Source organism: Harpia harpyja, chromosome 11 (assembly GCF_026419915.1).
Source record: "Harpia harpyja isolate bHarHar1 chromosome 11, bHarHar1 primary haplotype, whole genome shotgun sequence".
Taxonomy (NCBI): domain Eukaryota; kingdom Metazoa; phylum Chordata; class Aves; order Accipitriformes; family Accipitridae; genus Harpia; species Harpia harpyja.
The window spans coordinates 29421321-29447575 of NC_068950.1; the positions used below are offsets into that span (position 1 = coordinate 29421321).

General features: G+C 46.5%; 1 protein-coding gene across 1 annotated transcript in view; it reads left to right on the top strand.

Annotated features, from left to right (window-relative positions):
• Positions 1-334: 334 nt before the first annotated feature.
• The window catches only part of DDAH1 (dimethylarginine dimethylaminohydrolase 1), a 62839-nt gene continuing 36918 nt past the window's right edge, over positions 335-26255 (top strand). The window contains exon 1 of the mRNA XM_052801528.1: positions 335-761. Within this exon, the coding sequence (XP_052657488.1) occupies positions 456-761 (306 nt within the window). The 5' untranslated portion in view covers positions 335-455. The remainder of the gene's footprint in view (positions 762-26255) is intronic.

Genomic DNA, 26255 nt, shown 5'->3' on the forward strand with positions numbered 1-26255 from the left:
GCCCCTCAAGGCCCGTTGGGGTACCGGAGCCCCACGGCAGGCACGGGCAGCCTCAGCGCCCCAGCCCCGGGGCAAGCGCCGGGGCCGCGCCATGGAGGGTCGAGGCCCCCGTCGCCTCTCCCCGGCCGGGCCGCGCCGCCCCTGAGGGGATCGCCCCGGCCCCGGGGCTCGCCCCGATCCTCTCAGGGCCGAGCGGCCGGTGCCGCCGCTCCCGCCCGCCGCACAGGTAAGCGGCTCCCTGCGGGGGGCGGCCAATGGCGCGGCCCGGCCGCCGCCGCCAGCCAATGGGAGCGCGCTTGGCGGCGGCCCCATGGAAATGTGCCTGGTGGGGAGCCAATGGGGCGCGGCCGGGCCGCGGGCGGCGCTTTATCAGCTGCCAGGGCCGGCGGCGGCGGCGGTCGCGGCCGCCCGTCCCTCCCTCTCTCCTCCGCGCCCCGCCGTCCCCGCCGCGCAGCATGGCCGGGCTGGGCGGCGGCCCCGCCGCCTTCGGGCGCTGCACGCACGCCGTGGTGCGGGCGCTGCCCGAGTCGCTGTGCCGGCAGGCGCTGCGCCGCGCCCCGGGCCCCGAGGTTGACTTCGCCCGCGCGGAGCGGGAGCATCAGCTGTACGTGGGCGTGCTGCGGGGCAAGCTGGGGCTGCAGGTGCTGGAGCTGCCGGCCGACGAGAGCCTCCCAGACTGCGCCTTCGTGGAGGACGCGGCCGTGGTCTGCGAGGAGACGGCGCTCGTCACCCGCCCGGGCGCGCCCAGCCGCAGGAAGGAGGTACGGTGGGGGCCGGGCCGGGGCAGCGATGCCCACGGCGCGCAGGTGGGCTCGGGCCGGCCGCGCCGTCGGGCGTGGCCCTGGGCCCGCCCCGGCGGGAGCGGGGCGGGGGGGGGCAGCGGCAGCGGGGATCGCTCACGGAGCAGCCGCCCTCCTCGGTGGGACCGGCGCGGCGGGCCCCGGGCGGCGGCTCTTGCCCGGCCTCCAGCCGCCGCCCCGGCGGCTCCGGCTGGCAGCGCCCGGTGCCGCGGAGCCCGGCTGCGCCGGGGCTTTATGGGAGAGCAGTGTTCTGCTCCTGAAAACAAGTGGACGGTGTAAAAACTATGACTCATCCTTTCTGGGGCGTGCGGGCTCCCGCTCGGTGCGAACTTGGCCGGCTCGGTCCTGTGGGATGGATCGCCGGTCCGTTGTGCGGGTTTGTGTCCGTGCTGCAGCACTGCTCGGTCCAAACCCCGTTTTCATAACATGTTCAACTTGAGCTCTGTTCCAGGTAGCGCGTTACTGATGCCTACGGTAATTGTACCTGCGGGCCTTCGTGCAAGAGCTGGTTTTTGTTTTGGTGTACTCCCTGTTAGCCTGAACGCCCTTGAACCTGATGTCACCTTCCCTGTGCACCCGCTGCAGGCCCAGTGGGCTCAGGGTGTGTGGGTGTACAGGGGACGCGTTGCAGTCCAGTTGGAGAGAGGTGCGAAGGATGCGCAGTTGCCTCACTTCAGACGTTCTGAGGACTCTTATAACATGCTCAGCCCGTTCATAAACTAGTTCATCAGGCAGCGCATGCATTGAAGTGCCACCCAGTTATCTCCTCAACGAGTTCAGTAGCAAATTAAACAAACCTTACGCTGTTTGAAGCTGCAAAACTACCACAATGGCAACCTGTCTTCCTGTGTCCTAACGTAACCTTCTTCACACCTCTTCCATTTCCCATCCTCTCTGGGGTACCATAGCTCATCTTGTGATCCACAAGCATGTATTGTTGTGCTTGGGGGATGGGGCTGGGCCACTAGCTGTAGTATACTAGGAGCTGCTCTTAGCCACTGATTGCAATGGATAAGTGTCTCCACTTGCTCTTTTTGATATAGTGCCCTTCTTTTAGCAATTACGAAGTTTACTTGAATTTTGTCCAACAATGTAGCAGTCTGAGGTACTGCACACATCTTGTACATGTGCACTTCCTTGTGCATACCCATGTGTATTTACTCTTTGAAGCACATCTGAATGCTCTTAAAGGTGACAGCATGAGAGTAAAGTGTGTTTGCCACATGCTGCGCTCAGAAGCAGCTGTTTCTCAGCCAGACACCAAGTAAGGTTTCACTGGTCCTTCCCATGACTTGCTGGTACGTAGCTATGTGACTCCTGCTGCCATTTGCACAATTTCCCCTTTGGGAGAAATATGCCAGTTACTGAATTTGCATGAAGTGCAAATTCAGTAACTGGCATATTTCTCCCAAAGGGGAAATTGTGCAAATTCACAAGTGCGTGTGTGTGAGGGAATCAGCTGTGGCTCTATATGGTTTTTTTTCCATTTTGATGTCTCAAATTGTGCCAATGCACAGTGAATTACAAGAGACAAGATATGGCAGCAAAGCTGAATGTGAGAGTGGCTGTAACTATTTGCTGTACCATTTGAGGTGCCATAAGGAAATTAAAAAGCATGAAATAAGGAAGCAAAGGATGTGGGGTACTTTTTACTGTCTACAAAGAAGCAGGTTACTTTCTCTTCCTCCTTCCTTCGGTGTCTCTAGTTCTGGCTCAGCAAAGGTAGTGGACAAAGACACATAACCCAAGGGTGCAGGAGTAATGGAGGAGAGTTAGTGATGTGCAAGGCAGAGAGAAGGGGTTTGCTGGACCCTTGAGCAAAACAGTGTTGGGTGTGAGTACCTGACAGCATTAGCCCTTTCCTGGGGTTAAAACCAGCAAATTAAGTACCAAATTAGTTGCATCTTGGCTGTTATAAGTACCAGTCAGGTAAAGCAATGCTTTTTTCTTTTAACAAAAAAACTGCAAGATGTCACATTTACTTTTGTAATCCTAAATATGTTAAATTTTTTTAAACCATAATTAGATGTTATTTCCCAGCATCCACAAAAATTAGAAAGAATTGTGCTGCAGGGGATGCATATGGTAACAATTTATCATTGTATTACACAGTTTATTGTCAGTTTGAGAATAATACAAAATCTGTTTATGTTCTGGGTTTTTTTTTTGCTTAACCCATGCCTGCTGGCCCTCAGACCAGGCTTCTTATTGATCAGCGTTCCCTATTTTGCATGAAGTAGTAGTTCAGAAGTGATTGGAAATAAAGCCTGAACATGGTAAATTTTTACTAGAAACAGCATAACAGATTTACTACTTTCTATGGGTGACTTGTCCAGGCAGAGTCATGAATCAAGAGGAGAGAAAAAGCTTTGAAGCATAATTTGAACCTTATTAGTTTTCTTGAATGATGGAGCAGTCCCTCCCATGAGTTTTCTGTGAAGTAAAAAAGAAAAAATAATTGAACAAGCATCCTCTTAAAACTATAACAATGCATGACACTGCAGTGTAGTGCTTGTCTGAACATGTTATTCTTAATTATTTACAACAGTTCTTCCTCCTGGGAACATCATTACAGCAGTGCTTTGTGGAGAGGGGGAGAAGATGCTTGTTTCTGCAGGATCATGCCTGACCGTTCCTGGTCCCTCTCTCCTCCCAGGCATCCCCTGGGGCAGCCTCCCCTCCCCAGCATGGTGACCGAGTTGGTTGTGTTTAGCTAGTGAGTCTGCTTTGTTTGAGTAGTTAGTGACCAGGATGTCATCTTGAAAACAGTAAGATGGTCAAGGCTTTAGAAAGCAGAAATGTGTACATAACTACTCCGCCCAGAACTTTGCCTGCTGTGGTGGAGGGCTTGGCATGGGCCTTGGACGTCTCGGCAAACATCTGTGATAACCTTGCTTTCATAAAGAGCCCCCCTAAGAAGCACCAGTGTTTCTTGTAGCTTCCCGAGAGGGTGTTTCCTATTGTAGCCAGAGCTTCTCTGCTCTCGCTGCCTCCAGCCCTAGTTCTGGAGGTACCAGCTGTAGGTGCTCAGGCAGTCTGGGCACTGAGGCCTGTGGCCGCCCTGAGCTGAGGGAGCCCAGCGCCTGTTCCTGACCCTTCTGTTCATCCTGGTGGGTGGCTGTTGGCAGCCTCCCAAGGTCTTTTTCTGAGGTTTCTATTCAGTCTGTGAATTCCCCATTGAGATAGGTCCTGGAGGCTGGTGGCAAGTGAAGTTGCTGCAGGGTCTGTCCCAGCATCTGCCCTGTTAAATGTCTTTATTGGTGACCTGGAGGAGATGGGGGCATCTGTACTGAACTGTGAACGGCCCCAAACTGGGCTGAGGGGGGTAACGGTGAGAGGCAATATCCATGAGGTCCGGGCTGCTGTTCAGAGGGACCTTGCAAGGCTGAAGGAAGGGGCTGACCCATGGGGACCTTATGGAGTTGAACAGGGACAAATGCAAAGTCCTGCCTCAGGGAAGGAAGGATCCTTAGGTGGGACTGAGTGGGTGGGGGACAGCTCTGCAGAAAAACCCCTGGGGGGGTCTGGTGGGCAGCACAGTGGCCGTGAGCCAACAGCGTGTCCCTGTGGTAAAGGTGGCCAGTAGGTTCCTGGGCTGTATTAACAAGAGCAGAACCAGTAGACTGAGGGAAGTGATTACCCTCTTGACTTGGAACTTGCAGACCGCATCTTATCAAGAACATGGAGCCAGGCTGTTTGGTTGTGTGGCAGAAAGGCAAGAGATGACAGACACAGATTGAAGCATGAGGTTTTAATGGCGTATAAGGAGAAGGCTTTTCGGTGGGGACAGCCAAGCAGTGGAACAAGGGCCTAGAGAAGCTGTGCAGTCATCATCCTTGGAGGTTTTCAAGATCCAGCTGGATAAAGCCGTGAGCAACCTGGTCTGTTCTCATAGCTGGCCTTGCCTTGAGTTGGGAGGTTGGCCTAGAAACCTCCTGAGGTGCCTTCCAACCTGAATTATTCTGTGAGCATGAAACCAGTTGTATGTTAGGGTACATGGAGTCAAGCATTTGTCAGTTGAACTGCCATGAAATCTTTGCTGTCGAGACAGGGGACAGTCATTAAATCTGGATTGCTTCCGGTCTGATGGATGCACTGCTAGAAGATCAGAAGGATGAAGCCTTGTGAAACCAGTTTCTTCATGCAGCCTCTGAAAGACTGTACTCCTACCTCAGCTGTCTTGGTCAGCCTGGTATGAAAGTGAACCAAGGCTCTTGTAGCACATTGTCACTCATATGGCCAACTGGGTGACAGAGAGGGAAAGAGGGTGGATGCAGTCTATGAACAGCACCAGTTTCTCAAAGTGCAATCTCTTATTCTTTTTATGTAACGTAAGCGCAAATCCATGAATATTTTAGCAGTACAGTTGGTGTACGCTTGGCTTAACACAGTTAACATAAAGCCCAACTCCTGAGCATGCACTCCTGACCCGAGCCTCCTGGTAAGGCAGGACTCAGCCAGCCTTGTCTTCCTGATCTCTTAACTGTTTAACGGGCTTCTGTTCAGAGCAGGCAGGAGCAGTGGAGGAAGGAAGGGATGAGGGAAACAGGACTGTAGGATACCATTTCTGCAAGGAATTACAAGATGGAGGGGTTGTGTCCAGGAAACCCACTAAGAGGCATGTGGTAGGTCAGGCTCTGAAGCCTGATAAGACCAGTCAAGGTTGAAGGGCACAGGGGGCTGCCAAGGTGCATCCCAAAGACAACAGCCTGGCTGAATACACAGCTGGAGCAGTGCTATTTCAGGTGTGTTGTGCCTCCTGATAAACTGCCAGGTGCACGAACTGAGCAGCACTGTCTCCATCTCCCCTGCTTCATGCTGCTGAAAACCTATAATGCAGTATTTAAGAACTGATGCAGCATGTTCTTTGACTGACTAGACTCCTTATTAAGAAGGCTTGTCATCAATTACTGTAACACTGTACACAGCAGGCAAATTTCTGCAGTAGTTAGTAATAGCATTGATTGAGCTTTCAGGCTTTATAGATACTATTGCTTACCCCTCCAGCACCATTGGATTCTTTACTGGTTGTCTGTCTGGAACAAAACAAAATAAAATCTGGGGTTATGTCTGTTCTTGCTCCAAGTTATTGTAGGGAGAAAAAAGAGTTGAATTATATTTGGTCATGTTCAGTCAGTACTGGGAAAGAGCCCAGTATTTTTTTAGTAAAGTAGAAAAATTAGTCATGCGTTTAATGATTTGCTTGCAAGAGTCAGACTTATTTCAAGGCATTATGTTTCTGTGTTATCATCTTCTGAACTTATTTTAAAATTCATAGTTTCTGGGGAGTTTTGGATTTGGCAGGAAGGTAGAGGCTTTTGACGTAAGCCAGTGGTAGATTGCTAGGGCGGATAAGCTGGTGTTTTGTTTAGCTGTGTGCAGTCACCAGTGTGCTTGATGTTCACGTTGAGTAACTCCAATGGAAATGTTGTGATCGCTGATCAGATTGCCAGTTCCAGCACCTTTTGTTCCAGCAGTATGTTCTCAATTGTTTATTCCCCTAGTATAAACTCTTCACGTCACCTTCTGAATACAACAGGGTTAGTTGCTGAGAAGAGCCCTCATCAGCACATTCCTCTTACTGCCTAAGTTGTCTTAATGTGCGTGGGGTAGCACAATCCAGCATTTCCACCATTTCTGTGCTTATGCAGACAGATGGAAACCCAAAAGCTCAGCAAAATGCACCCACGGTGACCTGGCCTCTTCTCAGCCGCTGCATAGGGAAGGGAGAATAGCTGGTGCTGGGAAAGCTTCAGGAGCTGCTGCAGAAGAGATTACTGTGGTTCCTTCCTTCGTTGTCAAGAGGAAACTTCCACCCAAGAGTATTGTTATTCCCCACTGCCCCAAGACCTGCTGGGGACAACTTGAGGGGCTGCATTCCTGTGGTGTGGGAGGGTAGACAGTCCTTCAGCAGTGAGGATGGGGGATGAGCAGCAAAGGAGTGTTTGTCAAATCCCATCCTCTCAGCAAGTGTGGGAGAAGCCTCCTAATTGCCTTTTGAGCATCTCTGGGTACCTCTTCCCAAATCTGCTTGCCAGGTGGCAGGGCTTTGTCCACAGCAGTGCTTCTGCAGAGCTTCTAGCTGTGCTGGGCCAGGTAATGTACTTTTCAGTGCTGAGCACCCTCAGCTGCTACCTCCCTCCCACCCTGTACAGCTTCTGCAGGGCTGTGCAGCCATATATGAACTAGAGCTTGCATCCTGTACTGGGCTGCAGTCTCAGCTGCAGCTTATTGCTTACAGGAGTGATTCTCAGGCCAGCTGGCGGAGGCTGCTGAGAAAATAGAATGCAAGAGTTTAGTAAGCTATGTATGTATTGCATAGTCTGAGGTAATACTACATAGCTACTGCTAAATGCTAGACATTTCCTCCACTCTCTCTGTAGACCTAGACAGTTCTGTAGGATAATGATGTCTATTGCAAAGTAATAGAAAAGCTAGGCTCAGGAGAAAGAGATTCAAGGCTCTGCTAGCTCCTGAGCTTAATTAGATTATGGGGTTTTTATTTTGTTTTATAGCACATGCTAGTACAAAAGAACGTGTATTTGCTGACTAATCACTTAAACCAGCATCTCTCTGCACAACTGGCAAATATCTGTCTCATTTCCATGGAGGATTAGCACTTGCTGATCACTAGAGAGGCAAGAGATTAAACATTTTATTACCGCTTTAAATAATTCATAGTTCTTTAAACTGTCATAACAGATTGTGGAGGTCTTGTACATTTGCACTGACCCCTTTGCGTGTCCTTATTGTGCTTTACCCTTGATGTTAGGCTAACTTTGGTGTTCTGCCTAGAAAGCTTATGATAGAAAGCACAGAGGTTAGCACTGTGTCATTGCTTAGTGCTTAAAACAGCAGGTGAGTAAACACGGGCAAAAGCTTTACATGAAGGTTGACAAAAATGAGGAATGGCACTAGGTACCTTTCCACCCTCTTGTCAGATTGTTTTTTCTTGAATACCTTTCTCGTCCTACACTGAGCCATATACATGCTCCTTTAGCCTATCCTTTTCACCATCTTCTCAGTCTAACCTCAAAATTAGACTGAAAGTGTGCAAGATGTTGTCCGTGTGTTGTTTTTAGTATAACTGAAAAGTTGAGAAGTACCAGTCAGACTTCAGATAAGATGTGTGCCTGAGTTTTAACATGAGTTTTGGTTGTCTTTTGCAGAGCATATAATTGGTAGAACCAAATGTAATGATCCTCCACAAAGTGTATGTCATCTGGAGTTTTTTTCCAGGAGCAAACGGGTGATGCCCATCATGGGGTATTGAAGGCAATGAAGTAACTCTTGTCAGAATCTGCATCAGTGTTGTTTTTTAGTATCTTTCATTAGCTTTCATTTTCAGTGGTTTTGGTATTAACATATAAATTATCTGAAAAGCACCCAGTAAAGGAGAAAAGCTTCTTAAACAGTATTTAAGTTTGCTTTTAAACAGTATTGAGAAGTTTAAAAACCAATCCTTTGGACAGTATCAGGTAGACCTGTGTCAGGAGCCTATGTAATGGTAGTATCAGTAGACGTGAGAAGGGATGTTTTAGCCTCCTAAAGCAGACTATTTCAAAAGCAGTTTGCTTTGTTTCTGTGGCTCTGCCCTTCCCATCTGCTTTGCAGTTTGAGTGCTGCCTCATGGTTTGGGTAGGTGGTTCTTCGGTCTTAAAGTTCATTGTTGATGTAGCTCTGACCCTATATTAGTAGGGCTGACACTTTGGGCAAATTGGCTATGCCAAGAACTGTACTTTTTCATTTTCAGTTTTGCTTCTGTGATCACAGATTTAATGAAAATGTTAGGAAGTAGCTTCTAGTCAGATCAATATAAGTGGACTGTATTCATTGTAATTGGTTTCTATCTATAGAACTGTAAAACAATCTTTAAGGACAGTCTAGGAGCAACTTGGGTTTCATGCTTTTCTAGCAGAGGCAATATTTAGACCTTGTTATTAAATTGCAATGTCAAGTTTCTCAGGAATATCCAAGTTGCTGACCAGAAGATTAAAAAAAGGCGGAACCCAAATTAAATGCCTGGTTTTTAATCTCCTGTGGACACTGATTATTATTGTGCAAGCCTGATGTCAGCTTTTGTACCTTGTTAATCACTGTTCCTTTAGCTGTGATAAATAGCCCTTGGTGAGCTTACGGTTCAGTGCAAATGCTAAGTGGTTAAAGGTTCCAAATAACTGTAAGCATTTCCTCAAAAAAGTGAAAAGAGCCTTTTCTGCTGCTCTGACTTACCTATATGGCTTGGAGCTACCCTGCTCCTTCCTGAAGAGATTTCTGCCCAGACTTCCAAATTGAACCTAAATCTATTTCTTTGGCAACTGCCTCACTTAAAAGCATTGTAAAAACTAGTTTACCACAGTCACTGCCAGATTTTGGGTTTGGGATTCAAAGGTGGGTTCGTAACATATGTAGTATATGTTGCCTTACAGTTGTGTGGGGTGTTGGTTGGTTGGTTGGTTTGTTTGTTTTAATCCTATGCTCCCTACAAGCCTGCAACACCCTACACTCGCTGCAAAAGAGAGGGTTGGTATGCAAACTGCAGTGCTGTCTTGCTCATTGTGGGATCTGACAGCATTTCTGGAGAGTGGTGGAGCAGAGCATGTGTATTGTGGTTTAACCCCAGCCAGCAACTAAGTACCACACAGCTTCTCACTCGCTCCTCCCCTTTCCCAGTGGGATGGGGAGGAGAATTGGGAAAAAAAAAAAAAAGTAAAACTTGTAGGTTGAGATAAGAATGGTTTAATAACTAAAATATAATAACAATAATAATAAAAAATATAATAATAAATGTAATGAAAAGGAATATAAGAAAAAGAGAGAAATAAACCCCCCCAAAACCCAAGTGATGCACAGTGCAATTTCTCATCACCTGCTGACTGATGCCTGAGCAGTGATCTGCCCCTCCTGGCCAACTCCCCCCAGTTTATATACTGAGCATGACATGCTATGGTATGGAATATCCCTTTGGCTAGTTTGGGTCAGCTCTCCTGGCTATGTTCTCTCCCAGCTTCTTGTACACCTGCTTGCTGGTAGAGCATGGGAAACTGAAAAATCCTTAATTTAGGGTAAGTGCTACTTAGCAACAACTATAACATCAGTGTGTTATCAACATTATTCTTACACTAAATCCAAAACACAGCACTGTACCAGCTACTAAGAAGAAAATTAACTCTCTCCCAGCTGAAACCAGTACAGTGTGATGCAGAAGAGCTCCTGTGTGCTCTGCTTCTGCCTGTTGGCCTCTGAGATGCTCTGGTATGGAAACCGAAGTCCCCAGCTGAGATTTCCCATGCTGTACCAATGGCACAAGCAGCAGCTGCTCCCAGCACTGTGCTAGGACACACACATGCGCAGAAGAAGCATATATCTTCATTTTCCCTCCTCTGCCTCCCACTCACCTCCAGTCCCATGTCTCTCCACCTGGGCCTCTCTCTTGCCTTCCATGTCTCCAAATTGGCCTCCCATAGCCTCTGTGTGCTGGTCCCCCTGAGCCAGGATCCTGATGTGCCCTGCCCCCCATGCTCCTGTGCAGACTGTGGGCTGTAGTGCTGCAGGGCTGTACTGTACTTCCCATGGGAAAAACGGGAGCTGGGATGGCATCTCCACTGGCAGGGCACACCTCTGACAGCACCTCTGCAGGGCTGTGGTTGAGGGTAAGCACAGCTGTTTGCTGGTAATAATGTGTGGAGCTGCCTGTCTGTCACTTCATTAAAGTTCTCAAAACTTGATTAATTTCCCTTTCCACTAAACTCTTCAGTAGCAAATGCATTACAGGTTTATATAGCAATCTGGCATTTCCTCTGAGCAGAGTGATGCCAGGTCTTTTAGCTGATACGGAGTTTTTGTCGTAAAGCACTCTGTCTTGAGACAAGATGTATGATGCTCATTTCAAGCTCCTTCACTTCCTAGGAAGAGACGTGGTTCGTGTTTTTACGCAACGTTATTTGTCTAGCTATTTATATAACTCAGTGGAACAGATATTCCTTAATCTTTTATTCCCATTATCTTTTAAATGTTTGTGTTTCTTTGCAGGCCCTTCTGTGGTTGGCTTTATAAGAACAGTACTTTCCACGTTCTGGTGCCAAGTTCATTGTGCTCACTTGTTGCCCCAATGCTGCATCTTGCCAAGCTTCCTGCAGTTCTAGGGTCCTGATTATTTTACACAAAACTCCTAATGCTGCATATAATCCAATGTGATTCCATGATGCTAATTCAAGAACATGAATCTCAGTTCTGGCAGTGGACAGGCTGATTCGTTGTAAAACATACATACTTCTGATGTAGAAGCATAAATGTGGCAGAGTCAAGAACCTCTGGTTTGTTACTGTTTCTTCCAAAACTACATTTGATCGACAAGGCCAGTTGTGTCCTTAAACTCACTGCCTCCAGTTGTCCCTCGTGGCGAGGGACATGCAAATCTTCAGCAAGCATGACAGGTCTAAACACTGATTTTTTTGTATTAAAATAAGCAGAGTTTAATTTCTATCAATCTTACTGGTTATTCTTCCCTTGCTGATTTCTTTGGAATGACTCTGGAACAGGTACTCGACTTTGGCTGCAGACACAGCATGACTCCAGTGAGGATGCTGTGGGAAGTGACCATATAGCAAGCTTTAACTTGCAATACTCCACTCATACTCAGTATTTTGTGAGTTTAGCAGCTCAGGTTAGCCTATGCAAACAGCGTCTCTGCTTCTGTATCGTTCAGTTTTCAGAGAATTTCTTGTCTTTGTCAAAAGTCTCCTGGATCAAAAATGTAGACCTGATTTTTAAATATCTGACCTGAAACACAAGTCACCTATACAAAGCAGAGTCTTCATTACCCATAAGTTATCCCAGTACATAGACACATCTGTGTAGAAGTCATTGCTTATGGCAGGCTTGCAGAGGTTGGTGGCTGCAGAGAATGTGTTCCTACCAAGAAAAAAAGTACTGTCAGTAATTACTGATCATTAATTGCCTTTTTTTTTTTTTTTTAAAAAAAAAGGGTTTTTTTTTACAGGAGCATATGTCTAAGTGATCAAGTTTATGGTGTGAGAGAGCTTCACTCTTGGTATCAGATCTGGGCAGTCACAGTTCTAGGGTGAAGATAAATGATGCGCCCACAGTATCAGGTGACAATATCTTTTCTTGCTGCCTTTTTTTGAGCAGTATTAGGAATTTTTCTTTCAGGAAAAATTAAATGAAATGTTTTATGGCTGAGATGTACCTGAGTCAGGTCTTGCATTCATCCAAGGCCACCGATCACATACAAGTCAGCTGACCACACTAATATGCTGTTTTTCTGTCATTTTGAGTCAATAGCAAAACCAAACAAGTATTTCAAAAACAGCTTGTTCAAGACTTGCAGAACTCATTTTAATTTCAGTAGTGATTCAGTATTTGGCACTATCTTTAAAAAATAATTGTGATAATTTGTTTCTGGAACGTTTATGTATGTTAATAGTAAAGGAACTGGCTATCCACGTCTGTCTCTGGATGCCAGCCGAAGTTCTCTGGCGAGATAAAATTGTCTGTATCAGCTTAGTCCCAACTGGCCACTGAAGCAAACTGAAACAAGATTGCCACATAATTGGACACTATTGGCAGAGTTGTGATTGATTTTTGGATTTCTCTTTTCTTTTTTCTAAGGCTTAATGTAAGAGCTGTCAGGGAAGCTGAATCCCATACCTCATAGAAAGGATGATCATACAGGACAAGAATCCTGCTTGTGCATATGTCTCTGCACTTCGGTATGGTCGATGTCCTTTGAGTCACAGACCAGCAGCCATGGTGATGGTCATCTCCATGCAAACCCAAGCTAGAAAGGCAAATGTTTTAGAGATGGAGCTAGTTTTTGGCCTGCTGTCCAGAAATACCAAACTATGTTTTTTAAAAGAAAGACTTGAAATGTTTAGCAGTAAACTCCAGACCATGCCTCTCTGTAAAGGTGAGAGACATTTACCAGTCCTACAGGAGTTAATTTTGCAAACAGTACAAGTGCTTTGGAGAGTTTCACCTACCCAGATACCTAAGTGTGCCTGTCATCGCTGCGCTTAAAACTTTTACTAAGTGATGAATCTCAAGTATCTCATGCTCTTCCAACACTGTACAGAGGAGAGGTGGTGTGGCTATTGCTAGTCACTAGGTATTCACTGAAGTTCAATGCACTAGTTCATGGCTCGGTATCTGTTTCAAGCTTCTGATGGTAATACTAGTGCCTGTGCTAGCAAAGTGTGGTAGAAAGAGCTGAAGCAAGCAGTGCTGTTAAGAGGCAAATAGAAACTGATATAACCAATAGATACTGATGGAGGATGATATGAATTGGATACCTGTATTTTTCCAGGGAACGCTGAAGTCATCTACAAGTTTGCCTGCTTTTTGCAAGGTGATATGGGGTGACTCCTGTAGCCATGTGTATTCAGAAACTTTCAAGTGTGGTGCTTTCCTGGAGTAGAGGATGTTAGAGGACAAGGAGGCACAGGGTTGTGGTAGACCCTCTTCCACATGCCTCCTGGCCGCAGCAGCTCAAAATGTGTGCAAAGAACAACTGGGTTTAGTGCAGTTTCTAGAAGAAATCGGGCAGATACTACTCTGCTGTTGGCCATACTGATCTTCGTCCAAAAATTCTTGATCCTTTTGACTGATCTGAACTGGTTTTAAGGGAGGAAACTACCTGAAAGGTAAAACCCCACCAATGCAGGAAAAGTAGTCAGGGCTGAAGTTGAGGTAGAGGAGACATGCTGTCAAAGCTGGTATGAAGACAAGGGGTGGGAGGTGACCTGACAGTCTGATGTAGGGGAGAGCCTTTGTCAGCACTTTAAGCATTGTGCTGAATGCCATGTCTTCACTGATGCTGGCAAGTCCAACTGTGAAACTCCAATCCATGTGAAATGGAGCTTCAGTAGTGCCATACAGCGATGTCTTGTTTTTATGACCCTTCAATCAAGTGTTTCTGTTAGTCCTCCTCTTGTTCTGGGATGTGACCTCATTGTCACACAGTAAAACAACCAGCTTGCCTTGACCACAGGGCTCTGGGTTAGGACAGTCCCTTCTAGATGAGCATTTCCAAAACTTGTTTAAATGCTGTATACCTCCAGTATTGCTGAAAGGCCATTTTTTTGACTGGGCTTAAATTGATTATTCACCTGGGCCTGAAATGCTGTGTGAGGTTCTAGTTACCTGTCCTGGAAATGCAGTGTAAGCAGAAAAGGTAGGAGTGGACGAGAAGACCTTGCTGCAGTGTAAGACTGCTTCTGTATGAAGTGATGCTAATTAGATAAATGGCTTCAGCTCAAAGTTATTTTGGGCAGGGGAGGGGAGAAATAGGAGAGCTCTACAATATCTCAAATGGTGCAGAGAAAATGAACTGGGAATGATAGTATGAAACTTGATGACATCTAGAGAAGTACCCAGGCAGAAGATTCAAGCAGAAGGAAGTACTTTGTCATGCAATGCACAACTGAACTGTCAGATTCATTGCCAGGATGTTGCGGGGGCCAGAAGTACAGCTGGGCGTCAACTAATGAAAGAGAGATCCATCAATAGCTGTTTAACACTTTTATCCAGAAATATGTACACTGCCTCTTACAATAAGCTGGGGAAAATATACTGGAGACAGCAGCACTCTATACTTGTCCTCTTTCTGTTATTCTTTCCTTAAGCTGCCAGTACCGACTGCTGTTGGAGTCAGGCTACTTGGATATACAGGTCTCTGTGACCCACTTAAGCTGTTCATGTATTATGAATAAGCTGTAATACTGATAGCTGTTTAGCAGACTCATTATAATGAGTCACTTGCTGTGATCCTGAAGGTCACGAGTCGTCCAAGGACTGCCATTTGGGAGGCAGCTGCCCTGCCTTAACCCTGCAGAGATCTTGTCGGTGTTCCTGTCCCACCAGGCAAGGGGAATCTGTGTTCAGGCTTAATGAGGGTGTCCAATGGTGTAAGATGGACCATCACTAGCACCAGAAATGGGTGCTCTGAGGTTAGATGTTGATTTATTTTTTCTTCCCTGCCTCAGTATGTCCATCCTAGCACAGATAGTAGAAAATGGAACGATTTCACCATTAAGACAGTCAGAGATATTTTATGTCAACAGTATAAAAGGATTTTTTTCTTCCCCCCTTAGCAAGTCATTAACCCTAAGAAACAGTGCACACTTTGTAAAGCAGAGATCTCTCATTGGGAAATGTTGTTTCTAGCTTTTCCACATCAGCTGTGAAAACATATTGCCATCCAAGCTTTGCAAAATGATTCTTAAAAAGGCCTAGCAATGCATACTTGGCATACAGAGGTTTGATATATTGAGAGCCAGGCTTAACATTATGGAAGACAGTGTCCTAGAAGAGCCTTTGCAGAAAGGTGCCATGAGGATGATGGTCTCCCATGAGCCCTGCGATCTATGTTGTCATGGGGCAGTTGATGGCAGCTGATAACCTGCCAGTTTGTGTTGTGGATGTGATGGACAGGCTTTTCCTGAATAGCTTGATATAGATCGAGTGAGCCTGAAAATAGCAGCATCGGTGATAGGAAATAGTTGTTCATTTTCAGAGCACAAGGAACCTTTTGGAAAAGGCACCGCTCTTTTTGGCCCATATGCCCCTGCTTCACAGCTAATTGACTCACTGAAAATTTGCAAAGCAGAACTGCTGGTCTCTTTATGCCTGCAAACGGCAGACACGGGAGACATTCTAGGTGGGTTTGATGAATGGCAGGCTGCCAGCAGTGGCATCCATCTTGTTATCTGAGATAATGCCATGAGCAGCCTGAAAGCCATTTCTGCCAGAAGAGCATCAAACCAGCCGTGCATCATGCAGAACTGACTGGAGAGCTTTTACAGGAGCAGGACTAGAACTGGCGTGGCCAGGGTTGGATGGTAAGCACTCTTCTGTGGCTGTTTCCCAAAGTCCTCACAGCCGTCAGCCCTTTGCGTGGAAGCCTGGTGTGGACCCATGGCATCACTGATGCCCTGATCAAACAGGGGCTGTGAGAGCCTGGGACCTGTAGGTGTTGCAGCCTGCCAGGCAGGGAAGAAGGGCTCTTGTGCTGCGTCTCTGTTTGCTTTGGTGCCTGTCGCTTGGCTGCAGTAACACTCCCAGTGGGTTTACCTGACCCAGTAACTGGAGCCATGGCTCCCCTGCAGCCTGGATTGCTGTGGCACTGTGTCCTGGCCATGCAGGATGACTGGAGAGTAGCAAAAGTAAATGCCAGGGAAGGTGAAATTAATGCAAAGAAGGGTGACTGCTATCCAGGCTCTGACAAAGGCAGCTGGGTTTGTGGTACCAGTGGGAAAATACTGCTGTGACTGTCCCTTCTGCTAGCTGCAAGCATGTCCTGTCCCTCCCGGGGCTTGCTGTTTCATGTCCTGGCTTTGATATTTCCCGAGCATGGCTTTATCTTTCTCATTTCTCCATCCTTAGGGGAACCTTGGCACAGATGTCAGCAGCCACCAGAAACTGCCAAAAGCTTTTGTACAGTTGAAATGTGCTCTGTCCGCGCTTCATCTTGAGGACTAAAGGCACTGCTTGTAATTCTGCACCAGGCTTCTCCAATTTTAACCTAGTTTCCACTTTGCTTAGTTTCCTTACCCTCTTTACAAGGTTGCTGCGCACAACCAGAAGCCTAACAGGAGCTTCTAAAGATCTGCCAGTCCTCCAATGCGCAGCAGTATTCCCAAAACTTTTTAAGAAATGGGTTTGTATTTCTCTGGGATGGAATGTAAACAAAGGGCTGCTAATAAAACAGTGTGTAAGGTCTTATTCAGATTTATATAAATCCTGAGACCATGTCTAAAAATAGTGCCCTGTTTTGCATTCCTGAAAGCAGATTCACCACATACCTACATCTGCCATGAAGTGCTGTGCTGGTAACAAACTGGACTTCTTGGGAATGGTATGAAAAGTACTGAAAACCCATTTTAATTTTATTAGCCTTACAAAATACATATTGACAGTCATGTTAAATATTCAAACACATGGAATGGACTGCAGCCTTGGTACTAGCAGGAGGCATCCAGTATGGGAAACGGCCTAGAGGTGTCTGTCAGAGAAGTGCAAGCATTGGCTGCCTGCTCAGAAGCTGGTGGGATCTGGAGCAGGGAGGAGTGTGGGGGAGCTGGATGTAGATCTAGCTGATGGTTTCAGTCTAGGAAGGAGTGAAAGGATAAAGACAGGCAATTGCTGTGCATTCGGCATGTTATGTTAGGATTCAAGGAGGGGGACTTTTTTTTTTTTTTAAGGCTTGTGCCTGTGACGCAAGTATATAAGTAGCTGGGGCTCAATCCTGTAAGGTGCCAGTGCTTAACACAGAGCCTGTAATCAGTCGTCTTAGTTTAAAGCGCTTAAACTCTTTCCTGCCCTGTGTCTGCTTACTTACCATCTCTCTGAGCTGATCTCATGATCATGTTTTTCAATAGTGGAAAGTCTGACGTAATGTAACATTTGTCAAGATGATACGGCTTTAAAGTGTTTCTTAGCCTTAAATATTGACTAGGAGATTTTAGATTGTAGTGTGGTGCCCATGAAAGTGTGTGGTTAATAGCACAATAGAAATTGCGTGCATAGTAATATTAAGTACAGCTTGTAGCAATATTAAATATATCCTGCAATGAGTTTTAAGAACAAGCTAAATCCATGTGGAGCATGGATCTTTAAAGAATGCTTAATCTTTGTGCCTTGCTTTCTGCATGGTCCTCCAGGGATGGGAAAGCTGTCTCTTTGTTGTTGATGCATAAAGCATCTGACATGCCTCCCATATGTGTTGACTGCTCTAGTAGTGAGATTTTATGTAGGTTTGCCCCTTTATACCTAGTAGAAAATAGATACACTCATTTAGCTTTTTGGGAAGGTACTCCAGAGGAGCTGAGGATGAGGAGGTGGCTGCCGTCAACACCAGCTTTCCTTGTCACATGTACCCTGTCTGGTTCAAGGCATTAACCCCAGCCCTGCACAGACACCAGTGTAGGTGATAACTCCTGTAGATGAGATCAGCAGCAGAATCTTTTTAAAGTGTTTTAACATGCCTGAATAACTGCTCACACAGTGGTATGTGTCCTCTGACCCCTGGCCAAAGCCCTGAATGGGAAGTACAGGCTCAGCATCTCTGAAAGGCAGGCTCTTTTCTCTTGAGCCTATGCGTGATTTAGGAGCCCAACCCAGCTATAGGCACTCGTACTGAGAAGTTTGGGCTGCTGTTTCTAAACTCATCCTTAAAACTCAAGCTGCCTATATGCTAGGATTGGGGGTTTTGTTTTCCACAAAAGGTGTTCTTGCCCCCACTTCCCCTGCTTTTGCAGCTGTAAGAAAGCTAAGCATGAGGCAGAGGAGTGTGCCATTGCACGCGGGAGGTAGGAAAGGTGTGTTTGAAAGTATCTTAAGCTATGACTGCTGCTTGTATCAGCACAGGCTGTAGGAAGCTGCATTTCCAGTGAACAACTGGAAGAATGAGGGTCACCCCTCTTGAAAGGAGCCAAGACCCTTCACAGCATCCAGCATGATCCTTACTTCATGCCAGCAGCATGAGCATGTGTTCAGGCTCTCCTACGAGGTGAGACCTGGCATGAGGAGAGGGGATTTGTCTGAGTGCATCTGTATGTGGCCCAAATTCTGAATTTCCAGCAAGGCTTTTTCCCAAGCTGATTTGTCAGTGGGAATTGTATTGACCCAGAAGTGATGCCTAGAAGGATGTTCCCTGAAGTACAGGTGTGAGCTGTAGCAGCCTACGAGGGACTGTAGCAGCCTACAAGTATCTGAAGTATTTACTTTGAGACGTTAGTCACACTGAGAAATGACCTTGTCCAGCTGTAGTGCAGGCTTACACGGTAATTCAGTATAAGAGACCAGGAAATGTGGAAACTCTGGCTTCTTCAGTCCATCATGAGTTGCACTTTTAGGAACATGCATGAAAGGTCTGTAGGTCTTGCCTGAGGCTCCTATGCAGTTTTCACCAGCTAGGTCATCTTCAAAGAAACGCTTGCTGGAAGTACCCCAGGACTCCTGGAAAACCTAATTCAGTGTACTTGGAGGGTCAGTTGTTTGTTCTTTCCATAACACTTGCTTCTCTGGAGTATACTGCTCTGACACCCTACTGTGGTGGTGTCTTACCAAGCTGTTTTCTGGGAAGCAAATTTTTTGGTGATACCTTCAGCACTGTAGTTTCCAAATGCAGTTAATCTCAGTGGAAGCAGCCTTTAGCATGGAAGCCAACCCAGACACCCACGGCAGCAGAGAGAAGAGCTGAGTTATTTTAAAATTCTAAAAATTAAAAGTATTTTTTTCACTTGCATTCTTGGGTCTTGGCCTGAACAAAGAGTGGAGGTGCCAAAATACTGCGGGAGCGTCTGTTGTTGCAGTATGTCTGGCCGAACCAGAAGCAGGAAATTCTTGTGAGAGCCTGTCTCATGAGATTGCCAGCCAGCTCTGAGCCTTGCTGGTTGCTCATTGTGAGTGTGAGCTAGTGAGGTGGGAATGTGGTTGAGAGAGAAATATTTGAAGGTGGGTAAAATGGTTCATTAGAAGTGATAGCAGAGTATGTATGCATGGTGGGGTGGTGGTGGTTTTCTGTTTTGAACACAAAAGCAAGAAGTGAATATACGAAGCAAACTTGCATCACCCTCTTTCTTGCAGTGGAGGAGGAAATAGGGAGAACTCACTGTATGGGTTGAGCGCTGGTCTGCTGTGCTCTACCTTTGGGTCTCCCTCTGGTTTGAAGGGGGCCAAATCCAGCCCCCTGGTTCATAACATCCTTTTAAAAACTTGTAGGTCAGGAATTTTTTCTTACCCTAGGCTAGACTCCACTCTAAAACTTTCCATGTTGTCATGTGCAGAGCTGCCTTGGCAGGAGCAGGGATGCAGGCACTGCAGCAAGAGCCCTGGTACTTTAACCCCCCTGTCCAGTAGACTTATTCCACCTTGGCTCCATTTCAAGACTAAAAGGCCGTAGCCAGTCTATGCTGCCGTTTTCAGCATTATTGCTCCTGGTGGAGCTGTAACAGTGGGAAACTTTAAAGGAAAAGCACATAATGGAAACTGATTAGAAAAGTGGAGAAAGTCTCTGGGTACAATAAAGCATTGCCTAAAGAAAGGAGGGGGGTTAAGGTGAGGCCTTAAAAGGCATGTATTCGATCACAGCAGGGCAGGAAATAGCTTTAGGAGAATTTTTTCTTTGGTCCATTCATAACCTGGTTTGTACCTCATTAACTTTCTGTTAGTGCTTTTTTCTTTTGAAATCCAGGGTAGCTTATTCCCGCTGAAGTCAATGTGAAGAGTCATTCAGCACTGAGCGCATGAATCCTCTCGTGCAGATTAAACAAGAGAAGCTCCCAGTGTTGCTCTCATCCTAAAGGGATGAGAAGCACGTTGAGGATCTGCTGATGATGCATGCTTTATTTACTCCATTTCTGTGGAGCTACAATAAGCTTCCCAGAGGCGCCTTTTCCAGGGCGTTTGCACCATTTTTCTGTAATACATTGCATGTGCAAATGACAACCCCTGTGAAACCAGTTGCACTCTTGCTACTGGTTGTATTAAGCCTGTTAGTTTGTTAGAAGCTCCTGGTTTATGAAGGAATTGCCGTAAAAGCTGCATGGCCTGGTTGTTTAAGATCTTAGAGGCTTTTCTCTTTCAGCCATTCCCTGCTTACCTAACAAATACTGGTTTTGCGAACTGTTGTTCTGCAGTGCTAAAATTGGGTTCCAGGTATTTTAAACCGTGCTTCATTATAGCCTTTAGGAAAGACAGCTGGGGTTTTGTCTTGCTGATGAAGCCTAATTTGAATGACTTTCCTCATCAAGCCCATTTAATTAAAGATTCATTACATTCTGTATAGTGTAACAGTGAAAATGGAGAAGTGTTCCCTGGCCAGCCAGCTGCTGAAGGGGAGGGATTAGCTATGGCAGATAGGGTAAGAAGTTGTGGGATTAAACTGCAGGTTTAATACTAGGGGAAAATGGGAGGGTTAGTGAAGGGTTAGAATAGGTTGCATGGGTGTCCAGGCGCTTTCTAGTCCTGGAGAGCCGAGTGGCTGTGCACGTGGGATGCACTTATCCTGCCTGTGCTGCCCTCTGAGAAGGCTTAGTGTAGGCAGCACAAAAAAATAGAGGATGGACTCTTGCAATCTTTTGCAAGCCCTGTATGGTTTGCAGTTATATGGGTCTCATGAGGGAATGAGGAAACAGCAACCCAGAAGACAGAGGATGGAAATCTATAAAATGATGCGCTGGGTTCGAGATGGGAGCACTGGCCACCCCAGCTGCTTGCTTGGTTTTTTGTCCCTGTGTGTGTATGGGGAGAGGAGCGGTTTCTCAAGTAGCTGTTCAGCAACAAACACTTCCAAAGACAGGCTGAGAACCTTTTGTGCCAGTGTCCTTGGTGGCGGTTGGCTCTGCGCTGGAGAAATGCTTCTATGATCCCCCCAAGTGGTGCAGTGGTGCTACTGGAGCATCCACAGAAGCCATTAAGTTGTAGATCCAACTTCTGCTTCAAGGCAGGGATGAAGAGTTGTGTATTGGGTTTGGGGGGGCTAGGTTTGGGGTTTTTTTTGCTTGAAATGAGAGAATATTTGATGGGGTCTTATTTGTATTTGAAAAGAGGAATAACTTAGATGGAGAGGGGCATTTCAGTATAAATCTCACGAGCCTGGAAAAAATTCCAGGCTACATTTAAAAATCTTGTTTGTACTCTTCCTGAAGTGCCTGTTGATCTTGTTTGCTCCGATTGAGAAGGGAAAATCTTAAATGAACAAATAAACCATCAGAAAGCATAGCATTGCTGCTCAGACCAGCTGTTCTGTGAGGAGCCTACTGAAAACCAACGCTTATTTCTTCTGGTCCCGGTTCTTCCTGTCTGTTTGGGTTTGCTTTTTGCTTAATTGGGTAGGGTTTCCATATTCAGAGCAACAAAACTGCAGGTGTGTGTTCTTCTCTAGCATGAGTTTTGTGGCTCTCGCTTGGTTCCTTGGTGGCCAGGCTCCCCCTCACCAGCTCCACTCGGGCAGAGCTGTGCCACCAGGGAGCTGTACCTTGGCACTGCCGTCCTGTGTGCCGGCACCCCGGGCAGTGGCAAAGCCCCAGTGGGGAGCTGGGAGCTCCCCTGCTCCCAAAGGAAGGGGTTCTCAGGAGCACCCATAGCTTCCCTTGGCTGAACTGGCTGGGCAGAGACATGCCATTTTCTGTCCATCCACAGCAGAAGATAATGAACCTCTGGAGCTGCAGAGGTGTGGGAAGGAGTCATCAATTCCTGTAAGAGCACTTGAAAGCTGTTGTTATATGTGCCAAGTGTTTGTTGATGTGACTCTAGATTTCAGCTGCAAGCGGGAATGGAGAGACACAGTTACATCTTGGTTCTGTAATCTGAGCCTTCCACAGGTGGCTCTGTCAGGGCTCCTCTCTTCTCAGTATTTCCATGTTTTTGGGAGGTGTGCCTCCCAAATCTGCACATGAGATTTATTAGGTTGATCTGTCTGGGTTTTGCAGTTAATCCAGAGGGGTCCCAAGGCACTGTAGTCTGCGTGGCTTCCTGCACAACACGGCTTTGCATGGCATCGTCCCCCTCTGCTGAGCCAGACTGCATCCAAACACATTCACAAACCTGAATACTACAGGGCCTGTTTCTGCTGTCCTGTTATGTTAGTGAAATTACTTAGAAATAATCATGTGGAGGGATGATACAAGCGCTGAGCTCCTGTGCTCTGCTAGGTCCAAGTCCCCTTTGCAGGAGAGCTTGATGCACCAGGATTGAAGTGTGTAAATCCTCTGTGCAATACATGGAAATAAAAATGTGTTCTGGATTTGGGTTTGCTTCCTGTTGGATCCAAGGTCTAGAGCAGCTCTGTTGTACCCAGTTTCTCTGGCTGAGCTGAGGGTGTGCACAGGTTCTTCAGGGGCCTTAGGATCTTTCGGACACCGGTGGGTGATAGTGTCCGGGGAGCTCCATGTTGTTTTAATGCTGCAGTAGTTGGTATGTAGGGTCTGATTTGCTGTAGCATGAGCTCCAGTAACTCTGATAAGAGGGCAGAGCATGAGCTTGTCCAAACACAGCAACTCTCCTTTTGTCAAGGAAAAACCATGTAGCATTTCATAGCCAACGCTGAAAATACTGTGTTGGAAAGCTTAACCCTCCATGCATTTTAACTGAAGTTTTCTTCATTTTATTTTTAACCATATGCATGGAGACCACCAGTGTCCCAGGCACAAGCACTGCTCTGGGCGCTGCTCCCTGGCAGAGCGGGCAAGTGGAAAATTAGGTATCTGAGACTTTGCAGGACATGATCTGCACTTACAGATTTCTGTAAGAGACAAAGGAAACACAAAAATAGTGTTTTTCTGTTGGAGGCTGTAGTGCGGTACAATGAGCCAGGTAGTGTCCTGTGGAGCATCCGTGCTAGCACAGGGTTACATCAGTTCTGCTCTGTGCTGGGCAGTTTCTTACAGACCTGTCTGTTGTGTGCGAGGGGAAATTGCTATTCCAGGAAATACTGAACATAAGATCTCCCCCTTAGCTTGCAAAAGTTCACTAAGCATTCCCATCACCAGTTGAATGGTTCTCATGCATATATATGTGTAGATGTGCATATATATACATAGTGTATGTAGTTATATATACATAGTGTATGTAGTTATATATATATGTGGTTACTTGTTCATTGTGAACATCACTGCAGATTTTTATTACTGCAGGGAACTGCTCTTACGTGGTAATGTCTGCTGAGAGTTAAGTCCATCGTTGAGAAGTATTTTCGGTCTTGATCTTAGGCAGGTCTTAAACCTGGGACCCAGAGGTAGGAAGAAGTGTCCTAAATGATGACCCTAGCTAACTCTCTGAAATAGCATGGTGTTCTTGCTGCCCACCTTTCTCTTTCATCCTTTTCCCTGACTCTATTCCAGGACATCTTGTGGAAAAAGGAAAAGTAGTTTCCTTTAGAACTGGCTGTTTTTCTTCTTCCCATAGATGTTTTTTTCCCCCCTCTACTCTCAAGTTAAATGGGAAAACAAAGTATGCAGTATTTCTGCTGCAGAGTTAAATATTGATGAAGATTAAGATGCATTAGAAGACTGAGGAAATTCATGGGACAGGAATAAAAATAAACAAAACCCAGAAAATTAAAAAAATGTTCAAGCATATGAATGGCCCTTTATCTTTCTACCTTCCCGCATGGCTTCCAATAAAATGTTTCAGCATCTTGATGCAAACGTTCCAGTTTCACTGAGCTGGGGACAAGGAAGTGCTGTACAGTAACGGTTACAGGGGGAAAATCTTCTGTGCTGTGTTGGTCTTGGACTTCCTCAGAGTATTTTTATTCCAGATGTTAAACTGTTGTGTTTTTTTTTTTTTTCTTTCAGAAGCCTTGTTACGTTGCCAGAACATTAGATTTTTTTAAGGATTTTCCGAACCCCAGCTGATTATCACAACACACAAGAATCCAAACTTGGGCTTGGCTTTGCCGCGCTGCAGCAGCTGCAGAAAATCTGTGCGAAGGCGCAGGTTCACATCGCCATCATTGAATGCCCTTATAGGGTAAAACAGGGAGTGAGGGAATTTCTGCTTTGCTGCCTCATACAACACGGGGATTCACGTCAGCCATTGAGTAACATCGAGTTCCCCAAAGCAGAAATACCACCACATGCGCTCTGCAGCCGAGGCAGTAGCAGAGCTCCCGAAAGAGCTGCAGCAGAGCAACTCGGGGATGGAAAAAATGACATCCCATCTGCCTCCATCCAGGCAAAGGATAGCCTGCTTGGAGCAGAGGCAAAATCAGTCCCCGGTGTATTTTGTTTCTAGATATAACAGCACTTTTTTTAGCTGGTGGTATGTGATGATGCTGGTAGTACATGGCACAGATCACATGTTGCTGCTTGATTGAAGTCAAACGCCGGATCCCCCTCCCTGTGGCTCCCTCCCTGACCAAGGCGCCTGTGCCCCAGCTCCCTGCGGCCCCGCTGCTCACATTCTTTTCAGCCCTTTGATCTAATCCTTATGGAAAGAGATGGAAAAATCTCCTAGACTCTGGTTTGTCTATTCAGAGTGTTAGTAGGAAGCTTCTCTTTACAAAAGCAATAAATACATAAGCACCTTCTACTTTGTACCTGCTCCTCTCTTTACCTGCCTGATTTTTGTCTTTGTGCATTTACAGAAACTCTCAGCTATGGTATTTTTGCACTTAATGCATCTTCCCAACACTCGCTGTACCTCCCCTGCTGCCTTCATTTCGCTTTGAAGGGTCGTCAGCCCATATGAGCGGAAGCCTGTGACTATCCTAGTATTAAAGACAGCGTGGAGCTCAATGTGTTCAAATTCCTTTCCCTGACCACAACCCTCTTTTTCAGAGGCGAAGTCTGCCAACCAACTCGGGCGCCCTGCTCTTCATGCCAAAGAAAGCTACTTATTTAGCCAAGCGTATCTGCTTTACCTGGAAAAGAGCTCCTCAAGGCTGCCGGAGCAAGGCTTCTGGCTGCAACGGGAGAGATCCCCAGGCTGCTGGTGGCTAGGGCAGTGCGGAGCTGCAGGGCACATTGCCGAAATGGTAAACAGGTTTAGCACGCTGCAACTTTTCATCGTCTTGGGTCTGCGCCTGGTCTGTAAGGACCGTGGTGTTCTTTCCTGGGAGCGATGCGGGGTCAGAGCACTTGCGTGGTGCCTGGATGGAGCTAAGCATGGCTCTCTCGCCGAGTGCCGCCGAGTCGTCCCCCACCGCAAGAGAGAGCTGGAGGACAAGACCTAATGAAAAGACAGCATAGAAAGGTGGCTAAGATATCTATATTTTTAAAGGGGGTTTCGTTCAGTTAGGTATCAAGTGAGCGGCAGCTTGAGGCAGTTAAAGTAGAAAGGACAACAGTGTCAGCTCTCTTCTGTTCTGAATATTGATGTCTCAGGGAAGGGCTGATGAAAAACAGAGTCCAAAATGTGAGGTATGAGCACATGCAATGGGTAAATCACCATAAAATAGAGTGAAAAGCTTTTCAGACCCCCAGAGCTCAAGTTTGTGCCAGAGATCCAAAGGGACTCTTCACTGTAATGACATTAAGACGAGGCTGGGATGCTGGGGGGGGGCTGTCCCCGTCTCCTGGGACCAGACCCTGTTACTCATGAGGGGTTTCACTCTGGTGTCCAGTGTGCCCCAGGAAAAGCTCTGGTCATGATTCATGGTTGTAGCCAGAAGAGAAGGGTCTGTGACTTATCCTCTGTCACTCAGTGTCCTCGCTGTGTGGGAATAATCCCAGCAGTGCTTTTCCGGGTTTGTTTATTTTTTCAATAGTATTTCGTAAAGGATTTGCTCGAGTCTGGTTTTGTGTAGGAAGATACCCACATGGAGAACATAGAGGAAACTCTTCCAAAGCAAAATCTGAAGCTTGGAGTGAAACTGGTCAATGAAGGCAGAAATTTGGCTGTAGAAATCCAAACAACCATGTCTCTGTTGTGGCAGCCTGGTCCTCAACTGGACTTCGGAGGGCAATAGAGTATAGCAATGCATCAGGATGG